The 17,356-nt window shown below is 47.6% G+C and overlaps 1 protein-coding gene across 7 annotated transcripts in view; it reads left to right on the top strand.

Moving 5' to 3' along the window:
- DCAF6 (DDB1 and CUL4 associated factor 6) overlaps positions 1-17,356 on the top strand; it is a 569,725-nt gene that overhangs the window by 425,502 nt on the left and 126,867 nt on the right. For 6 of the 7 annotated variants that reach the window (XM_073575570.1, XM_073575573.1, XM_073575569.1 and 3 more), the window contains one exon: positions 8,899-9,037. In XM_073575570.1, coding sequence (XP_073431671.1) covers positions 8,899-9,037 — 139 coding nt within the window. Of the gene's footprint in view, positions 1-8,898; positions 9,038-9,882; positions 10,024-17,356 lie in introns of all 7 variants that reach the window. The other variant, XR_012232231.1, reaches the window with a different exon arrangement.

Genomic DNA, 17,356 nt, shown 5'->3' with positions numbered 1-17,356 from the left:
ACTAGGGTCCCTCTCCGCCTGCCTGCCAGCGGTCCAGTGGGCGCAGCTACATACGAGAGATCTCCAATGGGATGTATTAGCCAACCAGTTAGCATTAGGTGGTCACTTGGAAGGTCACGTTACACTAGACTCCAAAACTATTCATTCCCTAGCTTGGTGGAGAAACAGAGACAACCTATCCAAAGGGATTCTCTGGGTAATAAAAATCACACACATAATTACCACGGATGCCAGTCCCAAGGGATGGGGAGCACATATGAGCATCAAGGTGGCTCAGGGGGAATGGGGAGGTCAGGAACTAGAAGCCTCCTCAAACCAAAAGGAACTATTGGCAGTAGGTTATGCTCTAACACACTTCCTACCTGTGCTACGGGGTAATCACATCCACATATTTTCAGATAATCGGGTGACGGTGGCCTACATAAATCACCAGGGGGGAACCAGGTCCCGAACACTAATGAACACATCCTCCAAAATCTTCTCCCTAGCCGAGACAAACCTACTATCCCTCTCTGCACTGCATATACGGGGAACAGAAAACCAAAGAGCAGACTTTCTGAGTCGCACCCAGTTACGCCAGGGAGAATGGGTTCTAAAACAGTCCATTTTTCGGCAGATTGTAAAAATATGGGGAACCCCAGAGATGAATCTGTTTGCTGACCACAAAAACAAAAATGTAGAAGCATTTTGTTCCCTAGACCGAGGGGAAATCCCCGAACCCTGGATGCGTTTATGCTTCCTTGGACACAGGGCCTAATGTATGCCTTTCTGCCGTCCATTCTCATCCTGGCAGTCATAAGAAAAGTCAGGGTTATTTTCACTAGAAGGTTGAAACAAAAGCGCAATAGGGTCTTATCCGGGTAAAATGTTCAATTCATAAATGTGTTAAACTCACCTTCTCAAAGATAAAATAAAGCTTGTATAGTGAGTCAGCCTGCTGCACGTCCAACGGTCCACAGCGGAACCGTACCACAATTCAATAAGGAATAAATTCTTGGACTTTGAGTGCGCTGCCAGACGAATTCAATAACCACACAAGGTTAAAAAAGTTAACCCTTTAATCCCTACGCGTTTCGAAGCGTAACGCTTCTTCTTCAGGGGTAGATACATCAACCCCTGAAGATGTATCTACCCCTGAAGAAGAAGCGTTACGCTTCGAAACGCGTAGGGATTAAAGGGTTAACTTTTTTAACCTTGTGTGGTTATTGAATTCGTCTGGCAGCGCACTCAAAGTCCAAGAATTTATTCCTTATTGATAAGAAAAGTCAGAGAAGACAAAGCAAGAATGATATTAATACCCCCCTTTTGGCCAAAAAGATCCTGGTTCTCCTGGCTGAGAATACTGTCAATAACCGACCCTTGGGTCCTACCAGATCTCCCGGACCTACTCTCTCAAGGACCCGTGTTACACCCTCATGCAGTGAACCTCCATTTAACAGCATGGAATTTGAAAAGGCACTGCTGAAGGGGAGGGGGTTCTCCGAAAACCTGGTTTCTATGCTACAAAAGAGTAGGAAACCGATCACAACTAGACCCTATGGGAGAACTTGGAGGAAATTTCTGTCCAGCACTGGGGCAAGGGTTCAGGATGGAGTCCAGATTGACAAAATTCTCAAATTTCTGCAAAAGGGTTTAGAGCAGGGGCTGGCGACTAACACATTGAAGGTACAGATAGCGGCCCTAGGTGCCCTGTATAACCAGGACGTGGCAGGCAACCCCTGGGTAGCACGGTTTATTTGGGCCGCAGCCAGGTCTAGACCAATAATTACCCAGAATTTACCATCAGGGGATCTAAACCTAGTATTGTCTGCACTAACAGGGCCCCCATTCGAGCCCATCCAGTCAGCACCCCTAAAAACCCTGTCATTAAAAACTGTACTTCTGGTGGCCCTAACATCCGCTCGCAGGGTGAGCGATATTCAAGCTCTGTCAGCGATGCCACCGTTCACTAAAATCCTAGACCCGGCATATCTACCTAAGGTAGCGACACACACTTTCATAGGTCCCAAGAAGTAGTCCTTCCTTCCTTCTGCCCAAATCCTAGGAATAGGGGAGAGGAGAGATTTCACACCCTAGATGTGAAGAGGTGCCTAGTTCAGTACTTAGAGGCCACCAAGGGATGTAGGAAGGATGGGTCTCTCTGTGTGTGTTTCCTGGGACTTCGGAAAGGACTCAAGGCATCCAAGAGTACCCTAGCAAGGTGGATAAGGGATGCACTTGCCCTGGTATATTCATCCAGCGGGAATACCATCCTGGAGGGTTTAAAAGCTCACTCTACAAGGGCAATGGCGACCTCATGGGCAGAAAGATCAGAGGTATCGATAGAACAGATCTGTAAGGCAGCCATCTGGTCAACACCTTCCACCTTTTTCAGACTCTATTGTTTTAGATCTAGCCTCTACGTCTGACCTGACCTTCGGGAGAAGGGTCCTTCAGGCGGTGGTCCCTCCCTAAGCTACCAATCTCTGAAATTCTCTCCGTGGTGCTGTCATGGGTGAGAGAGAATAGCTTAGTTACTCACCGATAACGGTGTTTCTCGGAACCCATGGCAGCATCTGCTTATTCCCCCCCTTCACGTGTGCGGTGAGCATGGTTTAATGTGTGTAGAGTGTTTTCGTTTAGACACGGTGCTTCTCCATAATATGCAATATTATAATGTTATGTGTATACTTTTGTTGCTAACAAACCGGGAGACCCTCTGATGCTCTGTAACCAACTGGGGCCGGAGGAGAGGTGCCACCTTTTTATCTGTAGGTTCCTTTCCTTGATGGGCAGATCCCCTCTCTCCGTGGTGCTTTCATGGGTTCCGAGAAACACCGTTATCGGTGAGTAACTAAGCTATTCTTATGTGGGTGGAATTGCTGCGATTCCGCAAATTAATGAGCATGCTGCGTATTTTTCCGCGATGCAATTCCGCAGCGGGAGAATCCGCAGCATTAGCACAGCATTGCGGAATCCCATAGGATTGCATGGGTTGTTGTTTTTTTGCGTTTTCGTGGTAAAATCGCACGGTAAAAACCGTCTCGAAAACACGAAAAAAACTGAATGCGTGAACGCAGCCTAAAGAGGACCAGTCACCGTATCTTTTCATTTAAACTGAGTACTTCATCGAATTTGTTTTGGTTAACTGATTATAGAAAAATGTTTCCTTTTCTTTTGTGCCTGTCCACCAGGTAACTTTTTGGTGGGCATTTGCTTTTGCTTCTCTACTCTCACAGAGAAGTTCTGTGGTATATGCTCAATTGGTTGAAGGAAAAATTTGCACCTTTGCAACAGTGGCGTACCGCCAATGGCGGCAAGCAACACGACTGCTATGGGGCCCTGAGGGGTGAGGGGGCCCACTGGAGTCAGACCGCAATGGCTGTACCAGGTGCAGACAATACCACATGTGCAGCTGGTTCTGCTGCATCGGGGCCCAGAGGCTCCAGGGGGCCACTTCAGGGGGGCTAATAATGAGGGCAATCTGGCCTGATTATCTGGCCCAAGGCTCCAGGGGGCCCCTGACCAGCTTGCCCTCATGTGCGGCAGGCATGGAGAGATCCCTGCATCTCTGCTGACTACAAAACAAAATGGCAGCGTAGCTGCAGTAATGCTTCCTGCCTGCGCTTCCTTTCTCACACAGCAGTCAGCGGCACGGCTGGAAGACATCATCATTCAGCTCCGTGGCCACTGTGCCAGTGAAATGTAGCTGCCGACGACGGTGATGCTGTGGCTGCGGGAGAGCATGCGGAGAGGTGAGAGTTGCTCTCTGCTGTGTGTGTAGAAATGAATGGTGATGTGTGTGCGTGCGTAGCACTACGGGGGAATGTGCAGAGAGGTGAATGGTGTCTGTGTGTGTAGGTGGAGGAGAGGGAAATGATGGTGAGAAGGCAATGATGGGGGTGATGGGGGAGAAAGCAATGATGGGGGGTGGAAAGGTCAATAATGGGGGGTGGGAGAGGAGAAAATTATGGAGGTGTTGGAATGGGCAATGATGAGGGTGGTGGAATGGGCAATGTTGTGGTGGGGAGAAAGCAATGATAGATGTGATGGTAAGGGTAATGATGGGAGTGAGGGGAGAGGACAATAATGGGATGCGGGGGGAGGAGGACTATGAGGGGTGTGGGGGATTGGGAAGGGAGGAAGGAGTATTTATAATGGATTTAGTAACAGGGAAGTAGAGGAAGACGTTATTATCGCTTATTATGTTTAACACAGTCCCTTAGTATATAGTGTACTCATTTATTATGTATAACACCATCCTTAATTACATAGTTTACTCTTTTATAATGTATAACGCCATCCCTTATTACATACCATCCTCTCTAGTTGTATATGGTGCCATCCCTTATTATATAGCTTTTTCTGTTATGTACAGTGCTGTCTCTTACATGGTGTATTTTTGTTATTATTGTTATTCACAGCACCCTCTTTTATTACATAGTCTGCTCTCTTGTTAGATATAAAATGACTGCTGATGGAGGAGCCGGTGACCAGACTACCAGTCTATCATCTCCTCCATTAGAAAAGAAGCTTTCCCATGCTCCCAACAGCCATCATTGCATTATATATCTAACAAGAGAGGACGGTATATAATAAAAAAACAGGGCTCTATATAATGTAAGGGACAGTGCTGTACATAGCAATAGAGGGCACTGTATAAGGGACAGCAATATACATAATAAAGGAGACTATGTAATATGTATATACATGTAATTGTGTGTGGATATATATACAGCTCTGGCAAAAATAAAGAGACTACTGCAAAATTTTCATTTTGTCTGATTCTTCTCTTTGTAGGTATATGTTTGAGTAAAATGTAAATTGTTTTTTTATTCTATAAACTACTGACAACATGTCTTCGAATTTCCAAGCACTAAATTTTGCATTTTCACAAAATGAGAAATGGTCAAAATAACAAAACAATGCAGTGCTTACAGACCTCAAATAATGCTAAGAAAATAAGTTCTTGATCATTTAGAAACAACAATACTAATGTTTTAACTCGGGAAGAGATCAGAAATCAATATTTTGCGGAATAACCATGATTTTTAATCACCGCTTTCATGCGTCTTGGCATGCTTTCCACCAGTCTTTCACACTGCTTTTGGGTGACCTCATGCCTCTCCTGGTACAAAAAATTAATCAGTTCATCTTGGTTTGATGGCTTGTGACTATCTATCTTCCTCTTGATTACATTCCAGAGGTTTTCAATGGGGTTCAGGTCTGGAGATTGGGCTGGCCATGACAGGGATTTGATGTGGTGGTCCTTCATCCACACATTGATTGACCTAGCTGTGTAGCATGGCGCATTGTCCTGCTGGTAAAAACAGTCCACAGAGTTGGGGAACATTGCCTGAGCAGAAGGAATCAACTGTTTTTCGAGGATAACCTTGTATGCGTCTTTATTTATACGTCATTCACAAAGATTAACCTGCCCAATTCCAGCCTTGCTGAAGCATCCCCAGATCATCACCGATCCTCCACCAAATTTCACAGTGGGTGCAAGACACTGTGGCTTGTACGCCTCGCCAGGTCTCCGTCTAACCATTAGACGACCAAGTGTTGGGCTAAGCTGAAAATTAGACTCATCAGAGACGATTACCTTACTCCAGTCCTCTATGGTTCAATCCTTATGGTCTTTGGCAAACTTCAGCCTGGCTCTCCTTTGCTTCTCATTGATGAAAGGCATTTTTCTACCTTTACATGACTTGAGCCCTGCCTCTAGGAGCCTGTTACAAACTGTCCTTGCTGTGCACTTCACCCCAACTGCCATTTGCCATTCCTTTTGTAGATCACTTGACGTCATCCTGCGGTTGCTGAGTGACATACAAATAAGATGAAGGTCATCCCGGTCTGTAGCTTTGTCGACCCCAATGTCTGTTGCTTGACCTTGTTGTAAAGGACTGCCGTCTTAGAAATTTTAAGGATGGAAGCAACATGACGCTCACTGTATCCCTTTGCTAGTAAAGCCAGAATTGAGCCCTTCTTTTCCTCACTCAAGACTTTTCTTTTCAACTCCTTTTGGCATGGTTAAAAGTTAATTTTTCATTCCTCTTACTTTTGGGATATTACTAGCACTTGTTTTGCCATCCTGCTTGTCCTATTGCAAGAGGATTGTGAACACCACAGCAGGGTTGTTTATACTTTTCCTTGTTAAATAAGATTTGGTTCAGGTGATCACCTAATCAGAAGCACATTAAGTAGAATGAGGTGTACTCTGGTTGGAATTCAGCTGACCCTGGAGTGGAATGGCTGTGAGACATGTAGAGAAACTGATTTTTATAAAACTGAGCCGTGGTCTCTTAATTTTTGCCAGAGGTGGGGGTGGGTGTGTGTGTGTATGTGTGTGTGTGTGTGTGTGTGTATGTGTGTGTGTGTGTATATATATATATATATATATATATATATATATATATATATATATATATATATATATATATACACTCACACAGTGAAGGAAAGAAATAATTTTCTGAACCTTTACTGACTTACTGATTTTGTAGGTTTGCCCATTGACAAAGACTTGAACAGTCTAAAATTTTAAGGGTAGGTTAATTTTAACGCCTAAGTGACTGAGTCAATTTGCAGCTTAATGACCAAGCCAATTTCTACAATTCTGACCACTGTCACTTTGAGGTTATAGCTCTGTAACACTTCAATGGATACCACTGATTGAGACTGTTTTTTTCGTGACATATTGTACTTCATGCTATTGGTAAAATTTCTTCAATATGACTTGCTTTTATTTATGAAAAAAATGGAAATTTGGCAAGAATTTAGAAAATGTTACTATTTTCAAACTTTTCATTTTTGTACCCTTAAATTAGAGTGTCATATCGCACAAAATAGTTAATAAATAACATTTTCCACATGTCTAACTTTTATCCACACAATTTTGGAAAAAATTTTTTGTTAGAACGTTATAAGGGTTGAAAGTTCTGTCTGAAGCCTTTATAGACTGCGCAAGCGCGACACACCTGCGCAGTCTGGCTCCAGACCGAATGAGGCATTCAACGGTGAGGAGTGTGTATGGCGCCGGAAATAGCGGAACACATACACACTGCATGCTGCTATTTCTGGCGCCATACTTACCTGACCGGGAGGAGCGTTGCCGCAGTGCTCCTCTTCGGCCGTAGACTTGGGCAGGAGTGCGGCCGGAATTGCGCATGCGCATAGCGCGATCCAGCACCATTTTACTGAAGACACATTTGCAGTGTGTCTTCAGCAATATGGCGCCGGACAGCGCTATGGGCAAGTGTGTACTCCAGCGCCAGACTCCTCCCCCAGCCTCCAGCACAACGTGACAGCGCTGGAACACAGGAAAGAAGGTTGAGTATAAATGTTTTTTGTTTTTTGTATGTGTAGTTTAATAGGGGTGAGGGGGACCATACATATCAGGATAAGGGGGGTGAGGGGACCATGCATACCAAGATTGGGGGGGTGAGGGGACCATGCATACCAGGAATGGGGGGTGAGTGAACCATGCATACCAGGAAAGGGGTGTGACTGGGACCATGTATACCAGGATTGGGGGTGAGGGGTAGCATGTATACCAGGATAGGAAGGTGAGAGCACCATGCATACCAGGATAAGGGGGTGAGGGGACCATGCAAACCAGTATTGGGGGGTGAGGGGTAGCATGCATACCAGGATTGGGGGTGAGGGGACCATGCATACCAGGATTGGTGGATGAGGGGACCATGCATACCAGGAAAAGGGGTGAGAGGACCATACATACCAGGAATGGGGGTGAGGGGACAATACATACCAAGAATGGGGGTGAGAGGACCATGCATACCAGGATAGGGGGGGTGAGAGGACCATGCATACCAGGATGTGGGGGTGAGAGGACCATGCATACCAGGATAGTGGGGGGGTGAGAGGACCATGCATACCAGGATAGGGGGGTGAGACGGCCATGCATACCAGGATACAGAAGTGAGAGGACCATACATACCAGGAATGGGGGTGAGGGGACCATGCATACCAGGATAGGGGGGTGAGAGGACCATGCATCCCGGAAAGGGGGGTGAGAGAACCGTGAATACCAGGATAGTGGGGGGGTGAGAGGACCATGCATACCAGGAATGGGGGTGAGGGGACCATGCATCCAGGATAGGGGGGTGAGAGGACCATGCATACCAGGATAGGGGGGTGAGAGGACCATGCTTAACAGGATAGGGGAGGGGTGAGAGGACCATGCATACCAGGATAGTGGGGGGGGGGTGAGAGGACCATGCATACCAGGATGGGGGGGGTGAGAGGACCATGCATACCAGGATACAGGAGTGAGAGGACCATACATACCAGGAATGGGGGTGAGGGGACCATGCATACCAGGATAGGGGGGTGAGAGGACCATGCATACCAGGATAGTGGGGGGGTGAGTACCATGCATACCAGGATAGGGGGGGTGAGAGGACCATGCATACCAGGATAGGGGGGTGAGGGGGCCATGCATACCAGGATTGGGGGATGAGGGGTACCATGCATACTAGGATAGGAGGGGGGGGCAGCACATACCAGGATGGGAGACCATATACCAATAAAAATGCTCGCCACCCGGGTGTAGAACGGGTTCATAGCTAGTACTGTATATTGGGTAAGATTTTTTAACATCCCTTTTATACAACTCGACAAAGGCATCTGCCGAAATACGTAGTTTTTTGAGGGGTTAATTTTCTTTTCTATATATGTAACATTATTGGATTCATTAGATATTGAAGTGTTCTTTGCAAAAACATCTACTACTGTTCCTTCTATGCTTGCTTGATATCTCAATTTTTTGCTTCGATTCCTTTTATATGGCTAAAAAGAATTGCTTTTCTCATAACTTTAGAAGAATGGTAATTTAACTATTTCTTAATTCTGCAGTCACATTTCTCTTTATGTATAAGATCTTAATCTGTATTTCAGGAGATCTGCAGCAGCTCGTATCCAAGAGCTTTTTAGAAGAAGAAAAGAAAGAAAGGAGTTGGAAGAATTAGACATGCAAAATATTTGTCAGCCTCCATCAAAACTTGTGTACAAAGGTCACAGAAACTCGCGGACTATGGTAAGACAAGCAAAATACCATTTTATTGAATTTTACCAATGTGACTCTCTTAATAAAATTTCATTTTGATCCAAATTTGCACACAGCCAGATATGTTTAAGATAAATTTGTCTAGTAATTAAAATCCTTGTTCAATCTTTTATTTTAACTCATCTCATTACAATTTGCTTGTTGCTTGTAGTTACTGTTCTTTAAGCTTTTCACGACATTTGACATGCATGCCCATCATGGTCGGGGACGGGTTACTGACAAATGAGGTACAGATAAGTCATGCCAATTGTGCATGGAACAGGAGCTGGATTTTGTTCATTCTGCCTCTCAAAAATCGGTATAGAAAGCAATCAAAAAATGTTAGGTGCCCGAAAATGTTACCAATAAAAAGTCAACTTGTTCCACAAAAACAAGCCTTCCCACAACTCTGATGGCAGAAATAAAGAAAAATTATAGTTCTCAACATATGGGGAACTTTTTTTTTTTTTATTTTGTAAAGCATTTTTTTTTTTTTTTTTCTTAAATTCGTTTTTATTAAAAATACTATAATACAACATTATCACAAATGTACAACACAGGTCAAAGTAACATAAACGTGTAATTATGCAACCATTGCAGTATAAACAAAGCGCTCCGGTCTTAACCCTCTCCCACCCAGGGCCTTCCCCCAACCTTTATTTGACTGGTTCAACTGTGACTCGCTAACTGTGTGGCTTCCCAAGCCTGCCAATCCCTGGTGAACTTCTGTAAGGCATTATTTTTGTGGGCCAGCATTTTTTCAAAAATAAACGTGGTATTAACTGTTTGAGCTATGGCCTCTTTCTTAGGAATAACATCTTTTTTCTACTGTTTAGCTAATAGGAGTCTTGTCGTTAACACAATGAGCCATTACCACTCTAGAGCACGGGAGGAATGCATGTATGTTTAAGAGAAGGAGCGCCACCTCGGGAGACGGCTGGACGATCTGTCCCACTACAAGTGAAATAAGACTCAAGGTGTGATCCCACAAAGAAGTTATAAGTGGACAATCCCAAAATATATGATATATGGACCCCACCTGATTACAGTTTCGCCAACATAGGTGTGAGGTGTTGGGAAACATGGAATGGAGCTTCACGGGAGTAAAATACCAGTGGAGTATCAGCTTCAAGTGTGATTCAAAGTGGGACGCACATCTAAACGTCCGTCCTGCCAATTTAATTGCTCTTAACCAGTCCTTGTCATGAATGGCTTTACCGAGGTCTTTTTCCCAAGATATGAAGGGTATAGATTTTGCAAATCTGCTCTTATGTCCTAATGAATCATAAAGGGGTCTCAAGCCCATATCTAGGGATGAGGAAGATGAGAGGGTCCTAATAATATCACTATTAACCCTATATGGGAAGTTTAGATATTTCATTAAAATGTATTGTACCCGGATATATGAGAAATGGTCTTTAAAGGTCAAGCCAAACCTGTTTTTCAACTGGGCAAAAGGTAAGAGTGCGATCTTCAACTATATCGCTAAATACCGTGATCCCGCCTATCTTCCAATGGTACAGGTCAAGGTCCTCTGATAACACCTCCAGAAGTTCTAAAGGTGCCTCGAGAGGCAATGCAGGGATGTGTGTCTGAGTGGAGGAGTGAACCTGAAGCCAATTAGACAGGGAGTGCTTAGTCAGTGGAAGGAGGGCTTCCAGGTTCCGTGGGTCAACCAGAGCTGCCCATAGCACCGTCCTGAGATCGTGTGAGGGTGCAAAATGTGCCTCTATTTGGGACCACCTACTTGGGGGGTCGCGATTCCACCAGTTTTTCAACCGGCTGAGTTGAGTTGCTATATAGTATTCGTTCACATTAGAGAGTCCCCCCCCCCCCCCACTGGCTTTGCGCGTTGCAACAAATGTCTCGACAACCGAGGCTGCTTTCCTCCCCCAGATGAAGGCGTTCAGAAGCTTATGAGAACGTTGAATAAACACCTTCGGAGGTGATATCGGCACCTTTCAAAATAAATATAACATTTTGGGCAGTAATAACATCTTAAACAGTGCAATACGACCCACCCAGGAGACTTCAAATTTCTGGAGTCTGCTCATCTCATTCTCAATATCTGCTAGTAGGGGGAGGTAATTGGCTTTGTACAAATTAGTGGAGGATGATGTTACCAATGTTCCCAGGTATGAAATTTGCTCCATCTGCCAGTCCATCCTCATAATGACCTTAAGGCGTTTCAACTGCGGTAATGGTATGTTAAGGGGTAGAATTTGAGATTTATTCTCATTAATTTTGTAGTAAGAAAGGAGGCCAAATTTTTCAATAATCTCTAGAGCTGCCGGCAAAGACTCCAGGGGGCGTGCTAACGTCAATATCACATCATCAGCATACAACGTGATACAATGAGATTGTTTCCCCACCTCTATGCCCCAGATATCTGGACTTTGTCTGATTGCTTGGGCAAGTGGTTCTAAAGCTAAAATGAACACTAGGGGGGAGAGAGGACACCCCTGCCTAGTGCCATTTGTAATGGGGAATGTCTCTGACATGTTATCATTCACAAGAACTCTAGCCAACGGAGCAGAATACAGAGCTTTAATAGCAGTCAGCACCCGACCCCCAAACCCCATACGCTCCAGAACCGAGAAGACAAACGACCATCTCACTCGGTCGAATGCCTTCTCTGCGTCTAAGGCCACTACCACCGCTGTTGTTCCCCTTCTATTTATTACATCTATCAAATCAATTACTTTCCTGGTGTTGTCAGCTGCAGTCCGCCCTTGCACAAAACCAGCCTGGTCTGGGTTAATAAGGGAAGGAATGATAGGCGCCAATCTCAGAGCAATACACTTAGCATAAATTTTGACATCAGTGTTTAACAATGAAATCGGGCAGAAGTTTTGAGGCACCTCTGGTGGCTTTCCCCGTTTTGTTAGTGTGATCACAGTAGCTGTCAGCATTTCTTTTGGGAAGCTCTCTCCATTTGCTGCTAATTGTAGGGTTTTGCATAAGTGTGGGACTAAAGCCCCCGTTACACACTGCGATATCGCTAGCAATATCGCTGTAAAGTCACCGATTTTGTGACGTTGCAGCGATATTGCTAGCGATATCGCTGCTTGTGATACTTACCTCCGACCGGCTCCCCCGCTGGTTATCGCTGATCGCGCGAGAAGCTGCTGGATCATTCCTCGTCGGTCACTTCCTGCGGCGCTTCCTGCTGTGACAACGAGCGACGTGTGGAGCCGGGTGGGAGGACGCAGGATCGCCGCGTCTGACAGGTAAGTAGCGATCCCCGTCCCCAGCGATGTCGCTAGTGAGATCTGCCTGTGTGGCAGCTCACTAGTGACCACCTAGCGATGCACCAGCGACCCTGACCGCGTCATATCGCTGGTCGGGATCACTGGTGAGTCGCTAGGTGTAACGGTACCCTTAGGTCTCCTGGCAAGCTTTATAGTACAAGTTTGTTTGACCGTCCGGGCCTATGGTCTTCGCCTCTGGGAGAGAGTTAATCACTTTGGTCAATTCACTCTCCGTCAAAGATGCGTTTAAGATTTCTAACTGGTCTGGTGCAAAAGTTGGGAGATTAATGCTTGACAAAAACAGATTTGTATCAGGGGCTGTTGGGCCATGGAGGTCTGCTCTTGGATCTAAGTTATACAAAGAAGCATAGTAATCCTTAAATTTATTGGCGATTTCCCAAGGAGTGTATATCTTAGAATCGGGAGATAAGCTCCTCAAAAAGGGGATCTTAGTTTTAGACGTTTTTATTTTCGCTCGGGATGCTAGCAGTTTACCCGCTCAGTTATTTTGGGAGTAGTAATGGGCTTTGGTGATCATAAGATTTTTTTCATAATTGTGTAAGAGTAATTCCCGCAATTCCAGTTGGAGATCACGTAGTTTACACATTTGGGCAGAAGATGGGGCTCTTTTATTCATGTATTCCAGTGAACTGATCGATGCTGTAAGGTCTGATAAGCGTTTTTCTCTTTTTAAGAATATGGCCTATTTTAATAAAGTGGCTCCTGATAAATGCTTTATGGGCATTCCATACATGGAAGTAATTAGTGACCGAGTCCGCATTGAGCACAAAGTTTTCTTTAAGAGCTACTGTAAGGTACTCCTGGGGTGGACCCACTAGACCGTGGCAACGAACCCCCCAAGGGCGAGCTGACCAGGTGGACCACCCCCTATACAGGGAGTGTATGGGGCAGGCCCACGGGGGACTATCACCACGGCAGCCGGTACCCGGGAAGGTCAGGGCGGTCAGAGAGGTGGATCCGAAGGGCAGGCACTGGACAGACGACACGGCTCGGAGACACAGGAGAGACGGCAAGTCTTGGCGAGACAGGAGGAATGGCAAGGCTTGTAGACACAGGAGGGAAACGGGCGAGGACTGAAGCCACAGAACCTAGGAGAGGAAACACAAGAGGAGAAAGGTAAATGCACGGAAAAGGCAGGGGAGCGCTAGGAGAGCGGCCAGAGTCACTAGCAAAAACTAATGATAGTCAGGCATCGCCTCCAGAAGGACGCGGCCTGATATAGGGAGAGCGAAGGCCTGCCGGGTCATGACCTCCAGCTGGAGGAGGAGACGCGCGTCCTCAGGCGGGGGAGAGCGCGCGCCCGGCCATAGTGAGGAGACGCACCCGCCGAGGAGGAGGAGCGGGAGCGCGCACCAGGGGGCCGGACAGAGGCAGGCGTGGGCCGTGGACGGGGGACCGGGAGAGGCCGCAGCGAGGCCCGCAGCGGCCGGTGAGGCAGAGAGGTGACCCCCGGAGAGCGGGTGAGCCGGGGCCGGAGGGAGGTAAGAGAGGAGGTCCGCGGCAGCCGCCGCGTGACAGTACCCCCCCCCTTACGCGCCCTCCCCTGCAGACCGGACAAAAATTTAGCCAGGATTCGAGGAGCTTGGATATTCTCCTGGGGTTCCCAGGATCTCTCCTCAGGACCAAAGCCCTTCCAATCAACCAAGAAAAAGGTTTTCCCTTTTTGCTTTCTCATGGCCAAAATATCTCTCACCTCAAATACATCGTCTGCGGCGGCAGGCGGAGGTGAGTGAGGAGCTTCAGAAAGGAAACGATTGAAAATAACTGGCTTAAGCAAAGACACATGGAAAGCATTAGGGATGCGGAGAGAGGCGGGAAGACGCAATTTATAGGAGACATCATTGATACGGGACAAGACTTCAAAAGGTCCAATATAGCGGGGACCCAGTTTGTGGGATGGGACCTTGAGGCGAATAAACTTGGAGGCTAGCCAAACTTTGTCACCTGGGTGATATGGTGGGACATCCAGGCGCCTCTTGTCTGCGAATCCTTTTACCCTGTTACGCACCAACTCGAGAGCGGTCTTGGTCTCCTGCCAGATCCTGGAGAATTCGCCGGACAGAAGATCAGCCGCCGGTACACCCGAGGCGGGGGGAACTGGTAGAGGTACACCAGGATGTAGACCGTAGACAACAAAAAACGGGGATTTGCCAGAAGATTCACTGATGTGGTTATTATAGGAAAACTCAGCCCACGGGAGTAATTCAGACCAGTCGTTCTGGTGGATATTAGAAAAGTGCCGGAGGTAGTTCACCAAACTCTGATTCGTCCGTTCTGCCTGACCGTTGGACTGTGGATGATAAGATGAGGAGAAGTCAAGGGTGACATCCATCGATTTGCATAGAGCTCTCCAGAAGCGAGAGGTGAATTGGACTCCTCTGTCCGAGACAATATGTTGGGGCAGACCATGGAGACGAAAGATGTGCTGGACGAAAATCTTCGCCAAGGCGGAAGCCGATGGCAAGCCAGGCAAAGGGATGAAGTGGGCCATTTTAGAGAATCTATCCACTACTACTAAGACGACAGTACAGTTGGCAGATGAGGGTAAGTCCGTAATAAAGTCCATGGCAATGTGTTGCCAAGGCGACGAGGGTACTGGAAGTGGATGTAGAAGACCAGAAGGCAGCTGCCGAGGCACCTTGATCTTGGCACACGAGAGACAGGAGGCGACGAAATCCCGGACATCCTGGGAAAGGGTCGGCCACCAGTAATAGCGGGACACCAGAAGAAGTGTCTTTTTATGGCCGAGATGACCTGCCAGTTTAGAAGCATGGCCCCAGTGGAGAATTCGTCTTCGGTCCGTCTCAGAAACAAAAGTCTTACCAGGTGGGGTAGCGAGGAGAGAAAGCGGAGCCACGGTGATGAACCTGGATGGATCCAAAATATGTGCAGGTTCCTCCTCGACATCCGTGGAAAGAGAGGACCTGGACAAGGCGTCGGCTTTGAGGTTCTTGTTGCCTGGACGAAAATGCAGATCAAAATCGAATCGGCCAAAGAACAGAGACCACCTGGCCTGCCGAGGGTTGAGTCTTTGTGCAGACCGCAGGTACGCCAGATTCTTATGGTCTGTGTAGATTGTGAAGGGATGTGCGGCGCCCTCCAACAAGTACCTCCACTCTTCTAGCGCTAACTTGATGGCAAGCAGTTCTCGGTCTCCGATGGAATAATTCCGCTCAGGGGTGGAGAAGGATTTTGAAAAGAAACCGCACGTAACGAGCCTGCCGGAGGAGGACCTCTGAGACAAAACAGCTCCGGCTCCTGTTGCGGATGCATCCACCTCAAGGACGAATGGTTTGTTGACCTCAGGGCGACGGAGTACGGGGGCCGTGGCAAAGGCACGTTTAAGAGATAGAAAGGCTTCTTCTGCTTCAGGGGTCCAAACGTGTGGGTTGGCTCCCTTACGGATCAAAGATGAGATAGCGCCAGTCAAAGAGGAGAAATGGGAGATGAACTGCCGGTAGTAGTTTGCGAAGCCGAGAAAACGCTGAATGGCTTTCACCCCTTGAGGACGTGGCCAGTTAAGCACGGCCGAAACCTTCTCAGGATCCATACGCAGACCAGAGTCGGAGATGATATAGCCCAGAAATGGGAGAGAGGACTGCTCAAAGGCACACTTCTCCAACTTGGCGTACAGACGATTCTCCCTCAAACGGAACAGGACGCGCCGGACATCTCTTCTATGAGAGGACAGATCAGGAGAAAAGACCAGGATATCGTCGAGGTACACAACCACGCAGGAATACAGAAGGTCTCGGAAGACGTCGTTCACAAATTCCTGAAAGACTGCGGGAGCGTTGCATAACCCAAAGGGCATGACGAGATACTCATAGTGTCCATCTCTGGTGTTGAAGGCGGTCTTCCACTCATCTCCAGAGCAAATACGGATGAGATTATAGGCTCCACGGAGATCCAATTTAGAAAAGATTCGTGCCCCACGCAGCCGGTCAAACAACTCGGGGATGAGAGGTAGCGGATATCTATTCTTAACGGTAATCTCGTTGAGACCACGATAGTCAATACAGGGGCGCAGGGACCCGTCTTTTTTCTTGACAAAAAAGAAGCCCGCTCCAGCGGGGGAGGAAGACTTTCGGATGAAGCCCCTAGCCAAATTCTCCTGTACATATTCGGTCATGGCCTGGGACTCGAGTGGACTCAACGGATAGATCCGCCCTCGGGGCGGAGTCGAGCCGGGAACAAGCTCGATGGGACAATCATATTGCCGGTGCGGAGGAAGGACCTCTGCTTCCTTCTTATCGAAGACGTCCGCGAAGGCCCAGTAAGCCGAAGGCAAGTCCGCAGGACCCGAGACAGGAGACGAGCATTTGAGGGGTCGTACTGGGCGGAGACATCTGGTCTGGCAGAAACGGCCCCAACGAAGGATGTCTCCGGAGCGCCAATCCAGAACAGGTTCATGCATCCGCAACCACGGAAGACCCAGAAGCACGGTGTGGGACAAAGACGGCAGCACGAAGAAGGTTATCTTTTCACGGTGCAAGACCCCGATCTGTAAGTCCAGCTCTTCAGTGACCAGGGTAACGGCTTCGCGCAAGGGAGCACCGTCGACAGAGGCTAACTGCCGGGGAACCTCCAAGGACCTGACAGGTATCCCTAATCTCTTCACCGCCTCGAGTTGGATGAAGTTTCCCGCAGCCCCCGAATCAATATAGGCTAACTCCGAAAAACGTTTGGAGCCCAGGAAAAACACAACAGAAAGGGTCAAGGGTAGAGAGGTGTCAGTGACACCTAGGGAGGCCTCTCTTACCTGTCCTAGGCGGAGGAGTTTCCCGGCCTCACAGGACAGGAACGTAGGAGATGGGAGGCGCTGCCACAATAGAGACAAAGGCCATGAGCGAGTCTGTCCTGGCGGCGAAGCTCCGCGGGCCTTAGTCGGTCCACTTGCATGGGTTCGGGAGCTGTGGCTGCGGCGGAGGACCGTGAGCGTGGTGGGCTGTGTGTAGGAGGAGAAAAACGATTGGGCCTTCTCTCCCTGGCGATCTCGCGGGAACGCTCCCGGAAACGCAGATCAACTCGTGTTGCC

Source organism: Dendrobates tinctorius, unplaced genomic scaffold (assembly GCF_039654945.1).
Source record: "Dendrobates tinctorius isolate UK_male_01 unplaced genomic scaffold, ASM3965494v1 ptg000045l, whole genome shotgun sequence".
Taxonomy (NCBI): domain Eukaryota; kingdom Metazoa; phylum Chordata; class Amphibia; order Anura; family Dendrobatidae; genus Dendrobates; species Dendrobates tinctorius.
This window is presented reverse-complemented; position numbering and strand designations above follow the sequence as displayed.